At 42.0% G+C, this 9,332-nt stretch overlaps 1 protein-coding gene across 1 annotated transcript in view; it reads left to right on the forward strand.

The window, feature by feature from the left end:
* Positions 1-8,507: 8,507 nt before the first annotated feature.
* phf21b (PHD finger protein 21B) overlaps positions 8,508-9,332 on the forward strand; it is a gene marked incomplete at its 3' end in the record, with an annotated part of 50,468 nt that continues 49,643 nt past the window's right edge. Inside the window, 2 exon segments of the mRNA XM_037981368.1 lie at positions 8,508-8,724; positions 8,847-8,941. Coding sequence (XP_037837296.1) covers positions 8,888-8,941 — 54 coding nt within the window.

A 9,332-nucleotide genomic window follows, 5' to 3' on the forward strand; every position in this document is an offset into this window, starting at 1 on the left:
AAAAAAAAAAAAAAAAAAAAAAAAAGAACATCAAGGAGGGTTTCAATGAAAACAGGAAGAGAGAAGGTCTGTACAGAAACACCATGGAGTTCTGCAGAGTGACCTCATCCAGTCATCCAGTCATCCAGTTATTCATCCAGTCATTCATTCATTCATTCATCCTTCATGCAGCAGTGATGTTTTCTGGAGTGTCTTCTTCCTCAGCAGCATATCTGCTCTCAGATTTCTGCCTCTGATTAATTAAATGTGATTAAGTGGTTAAGATCCGACCGTTTCTTTATTTAATGCAACATTTCAGACGTCTCGCCTCTAATCACCACTCAGCTCACACATCCACATCTCAATTAGGCCTCAAACCCAGCGCTAATTGGATCCAATTAATTACCGGGTCATGTGGACATTAATTAGTGGAACTGAGGCAGAACCTCCGCTTCCTAATGACCTCAAATGTTGTTTTAATAAGAACCAAACAAACATTTCTATCATTTGTATTTTAGGTTCATGAGCAGAGGAGCTAAAAGTAACATGAAGAGAAAAATTAAAATATTACTAAACTGTAAAAATAAATGTTCTTTATAAAATACATAAACAATAAAACAAACTACAATTTCTGCTCAAATTCAGGAGAGAAATCAGTAAAACAGAAGCTTTTTCAGTGCAGTTAGTTTGTAAATAAAGTTAAATTATTCAAAAAGTATAAAAGTTAAACTAAGAGTCCCAGCTGATCATTTTGATTAAAGAACAGTTTAAATAAACCTGAAACCAGGAACTAAAACTGCTGACTCAGCGTTCAGATTTATATAAAGTAAAACAGAAAAAGGCTGAAGAATGAAAAAATGAATCTTTCTTTATGTTTTTATGAAACGTCTCTTTGTTTCTGTGTGATTAACTCCTGGAATTATTTAATGTTTTATTCTTGTTACAAAACTGAAAACAAAGAAATAAAACCAACTGAAGCAACGTTTTAAACTTCTGTAATTATTTAATGTTGGTTTTAAGAACCGAGCCATCGGCCGGGGAAGTTCTGCATCAGTTTGGGTCGAGATGTTCTGTTTGTTTGTTTGTTTGTTTGTTTGTTTGTGGAGTAAAGGAAACAAGCTGTGAAGGTCAGCTCCTCACATCCAACACAAACCTCACCGAGTCGTTCACCTAAACGGTGCTGTTAGTGAGCTTCGTGTTCCTGAACTTCCCTCCGTCTGTGGCGGACAGCTTTGGTCTCCTGCAGGAGAAGCTACCAGCTGCAGTCAATCCTGATCACTAACAGGAAGTTCAAAGAGCTTCTCAAACCTGAATATATTTGACTCTGTGAGGATCAGAGGAAAACTATAATAAACCTTTAGAGCTCATTAAAGTTGAATGCTGTGGAATCATTGTTCTGTGCTCAGGATGGAAACATCTGACTGCTGCAGGGATCTGTGTTCATGTGTTCATGTGTGTTCATGTGTGTTCATGTCGTCTTTTAGTCCTGCAGACTGAAAGTGTAAAAAGACTAATTTATTGTTTAAAACCACCTTAAAGATTCAAACTGAAGTCAGAAGCCGATAATCTGGCTGGATCAGTTCAGTTCCAGGTCAAAATGTAAGAAAATGTAAGTTTTTGTTTTTTAACTTTTTTTGAAGAATTCAGAAGTTTTTAAAAGACGTCACGTGACGAGTTCCAGAAGCTGAAGACCAAATACTGAACAAACAGAATGTTTCCAAATGAAATCAAAGCGGAGAAAAGTCCTGAAAGCGTCAGGAAACAGTTGGTTTTATGGAGTTTGTCTTCATTCTCCCATCCTGCCTGGTGGTATTCTCGTGCCTCTGCTCAGACTGACAGCTGTAGCAGCTTTAATGAGGTGAGCATGGACTCAGACCTGAGCAGGTATGTGTCTCTGCTGCCAGCGCTCCGACTGCTCCTGGCTGACATTTACGTTTCATCAGCCCAAAGATGTCAGGCTTTCTCTGCGTCTGCAGCCGAGCCGCCGTTTGGAGGAGCGAATCAAAATGTCAGCGCTGGTTTGACGCCGCAGAAGCTGAAGGAAACGTCTGCAGCACGTCTCTTTCTGACCTGCAGCTTTACTTCCTGTTTTATTTTGAAACAGTCGTCTTCCTGTGAAGGTTTGCTTCCCGCCTCCTGTTGCTCACCTGGTTCTGTGGTTCGGTCCGACAGATCCAGGAAGGTTTCTGGAGACGTTATCTCAGAGTCTGATGATGTATAAACTGTGAAAACTTCACAAACTTTACTCTTTTTCATCACTTTATGAATCCAACCCTGAACCTGTGGGTCCATCAGAACCTTCTGCTGCTCACGGGTCAAGAAGTTCTGATCCGACTGACAGTTTTCACTCAGGGACTGTTTGTCTGAGGATCAGCTTCCAGAATGAAGGAGCTCTAAGCTCCGCCTCCTCAGAAAAGGTGGGAATCACCATGGCAACCAGTGACTCAGCAGATTCTGAGTCAGTGGATCATTCAGCAAGTTCTTATTTCAACATGGCCGTCCTCACAGATCCTGGAGAATGTAAACAGTTTTGTCTTCTTAAGCTACTTTTAGCCTTTAGCAGCTGTCTTGCTAATCTTAGCATTTAGCTACATTTTAATGGTTTAAGGTTTTACAGGTTTTATTTTTGTTCTGTTTGTTTTAACTTTAACAGCTCAGTTTAAAATGTGTCTTTAATAAATCTCTGAAGTCCTTCAGGCCTCAGTGTTCCTCAGGAGAACCGACTAAGAACCTTAAAGAACAAACAGGAAATTGTTCTACCTTGGTGTTTCAAAATAAGTGTCTGTCTCTGTCAGAGCTGAAAAATAGCTTCAGGAGCTTCATTCAACATTTCTCCATGAATTGTTTCAGGTTTAAAGCTGTGCTGTTGGTTCTGTGTCAAAATAAATTGACTTCCTGTTTAATGTCCACACACAGCGGACATGAAGTCTGAGTTTTCAGCACCCAGCGCAGATAAAGCAAACCTTATCTGATAATTAAAGGCCTGACGTCATGGTTTACAGCTCTGACCAGCAGCTGAAACAATAAAAGTTAAAACCGCCTCATGTTGATTCTCTGCAGCTCGTGGAGCTTCCTGCTGCAGGCTGTTTGGTTTCTAAAAATCCCACGTTAAACATTTCCTGTCAGCCGGGCGGCGGGATCAGCCAGGCTTCACTGGCTTCTGCCAGAAACGACAGATGGCCCGTCCAGGCCCGGCCCGAGGTGGACCGCGAGATAAAACTGCCGTCCAGCTGATAGGAAGTCTGTCTGATTCCTGCAAGTCTTCACTGGGTTTCAATCAGTCCACCTGCTGCTGCAAAATACTGTCATGGTACTGTGAAAAATACTGTGATAATACAGCAAAAATACTGTGATAATACAGCAAAAATACTGTGATAATACAGCAAAAATACTGTGATAATACAGCAAAAATACTGTGATAATACAGCAAAAATACTGTGATAATACAGCAAAAATACTGTGATAATACAGCAAAAATACTGTGATAATACCATAGAAATACAGTAAAAATACTGTGAAGGTACTGTGATAATACAGTAAATATACTATGGTAATACTGTGGTAATACTGCAACATTAGTCTGAATCTGAGTCAGCATCACTGTTATTTTCCTGTTTTTATAACAACTACTCCTTCAGACTTTTAATCGTTCATATATCAAAATGTGCAGCTCATTTAAGAGATAAATGCTCTAACTTTTGTTTTTTGTAACTTTTATACTTTTTAAAATATTTGACTTTATTTACATTTTTTCTCTCTAAAGAGAAACATTCAGATCTCTTCAGTTCCTTTAAAAACTGTTCTCTGTTCTTTAAATGTTATTTCTTTATATTCTGAGTTCACATATTTTGGGTTTTAATGGAGAATTAGGTGTGTTAACATCTTTCTGTAATATCTTATCGTATATAATGTAGTTTAGTTCTTGTCTTGGCAGAAAACAGAAGTTGAGTTGGTTTTATTTCTTTTGCTCGGTGGCTGAACTCTGATGTCGGCTTTGTGTTTGTTTGAAACAGTTCCTGAGGAAGGCTCAGTGAGATTAGCATAAATTAAAATAAAATCTAAACATCTGTTGATCTCGACTCTTTCAGAAACTGACTGGCAGCTAAAGATGCAGCTAATTGTTCAGGCCTGAATGCTTGTTGTTGTCCCCTCCATGAACAGGTGAGAAGAAGCAGAGCTGTTTGGTTTGACCTCCTCCTCACCTCCTCCTGTCCTCCTCCTGTCCTCCTCCTCACCTCCTCCTGACCTCCTCCTCACCTCCTCCTCACCTCCTCCTGACCTCCTCCTCACCTCCTCCTGTCCTCCTCCTCACCTCCTCCTGACCTCCTTCTCACCTCCTCCTCACTTCCTCCTCACCTCCTCCTGACCTCCTCCTTTCACCACAGGAGGACCTGAACAGGAAGACAGGAGGAGTTCAGATCTGCAGACTTTTTATCTCCTGCAGGAGGACAGAAAGCTTCACTCTGAGCACAAACAGTTAGTTTTCTTATTTAAGATCTCGGTCTTTGTTTTGTGTCTGTCTCTGGTCTTTTAGTGTTTTAAAGAGAAATAAGTCTTTTTCTGGGTTACATACATTTTCCTGTTGATATTTTGGGTCTGTTTGTTGTCTCTTGTGAGTTTGCGTCATACTGTGTCACCATTAACTTATATTAACAGTGAAAAACCATGAATGTCTGCAGGGAAGTAGGCGGGGCTTACAGCCCACGTCCCTAATGGGCAGACTCTGGTTACAAAAATACAACAAAGCAGTGATAAAACCACAGATATGTGGGCTTCATTTTCAGTCAGTGGAAGTTAATAAAGTCACTTTAACTGATTTATTTATGTCGATGGTGAGGGTAAATAAAAAAAGGTAAACTATAAAACTATATCTGCAGTGAGACACGTCACAGGTTTTTGTCCTTTTTGTAGTTTTTGTCCCTCTACTGTACTCATTGTGACAGTTTTTGTCTCTTGTGTTGTTTTGTATTTATGTCTTCATCAAACTGGATCCCATCTGTGTTGCTCTGCATGTCTCCAATAATTCCTGCTTTTTATTATATTTGTTCCCGTCCTCTGTCCAGGAGGGGGACAGGTTCAGTGCGAGCCATGTTTGTCTCTGTCTCTGCCTGTCTCTGTCCTCTGTCTGTCCAGATGACTGCATTTTCTAATCAAACAGCTTCTTTTGACACTTTTCCTCCGCCTGCTGCTCCATCCCTTTCTCTGTCTCTGTCTCTGTCTCTGTCCATGGTCCTACTTTCTGCCAGCCGTCTCTGTCTTTAATGCCACTTCAAACACACAGAAACACTTGAACATATGTCGAATCGGGTTTAATCTTGAGCAGATTTTCAGCTTTGAACTTGTTCTTGTCGAGTAAATCGTAAATTCAACATCAACTGCCATTTCTGCTCCTCATCAACTCTCCGCTCACATACTCCCAAACAGAGCCCCGCCCCCACGCTGCTCCTCCGCCGCTCATTGGCTCTCCCGCCTGTCTCTCAAAGGTTCAACTCCTGATTGGCTGGGCGCTCCCACCTCCTTTTCCCGAGCGAGCAGCTTCAGCCAATCAGAGCAGAGGTTCGGTACAAAGGGCGGGAAGAGGAGTTGGAGAAGGAGGAGGTGAAGGGGGTCAGGCCGGCAGGAATGGGGGAGAAGAAGCAGCTTTTCTGGGAACAAACTGCTGAATTTGACCTCTTTGTGTTGGAAGAGGAGGCTTGAACAAAAACACTGATGTGTTGGAAGGTTTCTGAAGGCTGAGAGGACATGGTGGACATGGTGGACGTCTTCCTGTCCCCCTCCCCCTCTCTTAAGAAGTTGGAGCTGTGAATGTTCATGCTGCCATTTTTAAACCTGCTGTTACAATGTGCTGCTCATCCATGTTAAAGGTGCTGGGGTTTCCTGAAGGAACACAGTTTTATGAACTCATCAAGATTATTCTGAAAGAATTTAACAACAAAAAAAACATTCTTAAAACTGGAGTTCATCTCCATGTTTCAGAAAACAACAAAAAACACGTTAGAGCCTCCATCTGTCCCTGAAAACAAGGAAGCGTCCCGCATTGGAAATCTGATTATTTCCATCAGGAATGCCATGATCCTTCAGGAACGCTGTGATCCTTCAGGAACGCCGTGATCCTTCAGAGCCAGACTGAATCCATTTGTAGCTGATAGATAAACAGCCGAAGCAGAGATTTAGTCTCATCAGAGCCGAAGAATCAGATTTTTAAAAGAAAGATCTGAAGCTCCTAACTTTGTTTTATTTAAAGATTTTAAACATTGAGAGCTAAATGACTGCTGAAACCTGCTGAATGACTGCTGAAACCTGCTGAATGACTGCTGAAACCTGCTGAATGACTGCTGAAACCTGCTGAATGTCAGCTGAAACCTGCTGAATGTCAGCTGAAACCTGCCGAATGACTGCTGAAACCTGCTGGATGACTGCTGAAACCTGAATGACTGCAGAAATCTGTTAAAGAAGCTGAAACTGGGTTGTTAAAGAAGCAGTACAGTAGCTAAAAGCTAAAAGGAGGAAAACATTAGCTTAAAGCTGAAAGTAGCTGAAGTGACAGTCATTCTTGGTATTTTGTCTCCTCTAAAAGGCGACAGAGCATTTGTTGTTTTTGCTCCCAAGCTCTGGAACAATTTACCCTGAGTGTCAGCCATGCCTCCTCGCTTCCTGTTTTTAAATCTCTTTTAAAAACACTTATTCTTTGGCTTTTAACACACTGTGATTTTTGTCTTTTATGGCACCTGCCGTGAACCTGTATGTGTATGTCCTTGTATGTTGTTTTCTTCTTGCTGTTTGTACAGCACTTTGGTTACCCCTGTGGTTTCTTAAAATGTGCTACAGAAATAAAGTTGACTGATTGATTGATTGATAACATGGCCTGTAGCTGCTTGTCTGGTAAACGTTCAGTTGGTGGATATTTCTTGCTAAAACCGGCGCCTCACAGCTAAACATCATGGAGGCTAAAAGCCCGCCTCCACTCTCTGTTTATTAGTTTTACCTCTGAAAGCTGGTGAAGCTACATTATGCATCAGTTTAACTAACATATTTACTTTCAAATCACTTTATTTACAGGTAAAGTAAGTCTTTGGTGATGATAAAGTTTGGTTATACCTCTGTGAGCTGAAACTTGGTGTGGTTGTAGCTGAGAGTCATCTCCAGCGCAGACTCTGAGCTCTGACGGATAATGGCAGTTATTCGTGGAACATCACCAGGTTCCCCATCAGGACACCTACAGGCTGGATTCAGGCTGGAAACAGGGTTTGTTCTGTTTGTGTGAGCTCCATCCTGAACATCAAATAAATAAAAGATCTTTCTGTTTGCTGCAGAGGCTGGGAGCAACAAGCCCCACCGAATGAAATATGCACAACATCTTACATGTATTTATATTTTATATATGTAGAAACCTTCACATGCCAGCTTTATATCACTTTTCGTCATGTTTAGTGCACAAGGCAGAAATACACAGACACATTAGAAACACCATTTCCCCGGTTTAAAATGACATGAATGCAACTGAATTTAGTCAGAAAATATGAGTGAGAGAAAAAGAAAACAGACGTGATGCAGAGAGTGGAGCAGCTTTAACAAGGTGGGTCAGAACATCTGCACAGCGACGAAGGATCAGTCTGAGGACGGGTCGGTGGGCTGGGTGTGTGCAGCTCGTTTCTCCATGACTCACAACTTTAATATCAGACAGAGAGGATGATCTGTGGGCAGCTGGTCATAATGTTATGGCTGTCTGTGGAATGACTGATTCCCAGTCAGAGGAAGAAAACAAGGAATTTGTTTCAGGAAGTTTAGGAAAATCCTTCCAGGACTAAATTAAACATTTTGTGTGTAAACTGTCCTAACGGGAGTCTTTAATTTAAACTTCCAGCAGGTTATTTACGTTCTTCCAGTCTGGAGAAGCTTTTTGTTTGTAAACCTGTTTATTTTTCACATGTTGGTATAAGTTAGTCCAGACACAAAACAAAGCTTTTATTTTGTTTTTCCTTCAGTTTTAAACAAAATAGGAACAAAGTTTTACCAAACAAACATTACACCACCCTAAGGAGGGCTTGAATTGTGTGATTAGGTGAAAAAACTCATTAAAAATATTTTTGTTTAGAACTAACACGTTCCTTGTTCTCCATATTTTGTATAGTCTGTAATGTACATATTTGTTCATGTTTGTCCTGAAATTCAGCTAAATAATCTTAATGTTTGAGTCTGGAAAAGACTGAGATTTTAAAATATGTAGAAACCGTGAATATAATTCTTAAAGCTGTATCTGTTTGGATTTATTGACTCTCAGTAAGAACTAAGAATTATTTTTGTTCTCAGTAAATAAAATAACATGTATTTATTATTTTATTCGTTATATAACAGATATATATTTATCTAGGGGAGTGTTTTTGTCCTACAGGTGTGAAAACTTGATTTTTGAAATCAGAAAATTCTCCTTGATGCTCCTGAGTGCAGCTCCCCCTGCTTACTGCGCATGCGCAGTCAGTAGGAGGAGGGGGGGGGTCTGCTCCATCCGGGAACTTCAGAATTACCATTGACAGCCGAAGCGCAACTTTTCCCCAGGCAAAGTGAAATCAAGCCGCGGACTCGGACAAAATATAGTCCCCGTGTTTTAACTTAAAATTACCGAAAGAAAAGCGAACCCGGGCCGTATTCGAACCCGTCCACGTTCGGTTGGACTCTCCGGAACAGCCCAGCAGGACCAGGGCCCCCTTTCGTCGGGTTTGGAGCACTTTTGGAGACGGGCGGAAAGTGGGTGATGAGTCCTAGCCTGTAAAAAGAAGCGAGAACTTGCTTTGCAGCCTGAGTAGTTCTTCTTTCAATTGTTATTGTCGCTTTAAAAAAATCTTTAATTCACTCAAACTTCGTCTCAGCCGCGTCGAAAGTGGGAGAAAAGTGCTTTTCTGGGCGGAACATGGAACTACAAGGCCTGCAAGAGGCGCTGAAAGTAGAAATCCAATGTCATCAGGTAAGAGAAACATCGTGTTGTTGGTGTTTGAGAGTGAGAGGAGAGGCGAGCACTCCGAGGGGGAAACTATGCGACATGTCTGCCGGCGACTCGGGCTCCTCTCCCGGGCTGAGGGCGGAGAGCCACTTCCCAGTTAGTTTGGCTGCTCATGGAGGCTGTTTTCCCCGGGAATCCGGAGTGGGAATGCGGCGGTGCGGTGTGTGGCGAGCCGGACGCGACCTGAATATTTATGAGCTGCTCTCAAACTGAGGCCGCTTTTGTTCCTCCCTTTCCTCTAAAAACTTGACTCACTTTTCCTCCCTGCTCCGGTCCCCTCCGAGCCTCCTGGAGCCGGCGGGGAGGAGGCCCGGCGTGTCCGGGTCCCGGCCCCCGGCGGCCCGGGGAGCCCGGC

The sequence above is a fragment of the Kryptolebias marmoratus genome, linkage group LG18 (genome assembly GCF_001649575.2).
Source record: "Kryptolebias marmoratus isolate JLee-2015 linkage group LG18, ASM164957v2, whole genome shotgun sequence".
NCBI classification, from domain to species: Eukaryota; Metazoa; Chordata; class Actinopteri; order Cyprinodontiformes; family Rivulidae; genus Kryptolebias; species Kryptolebias marmoratus.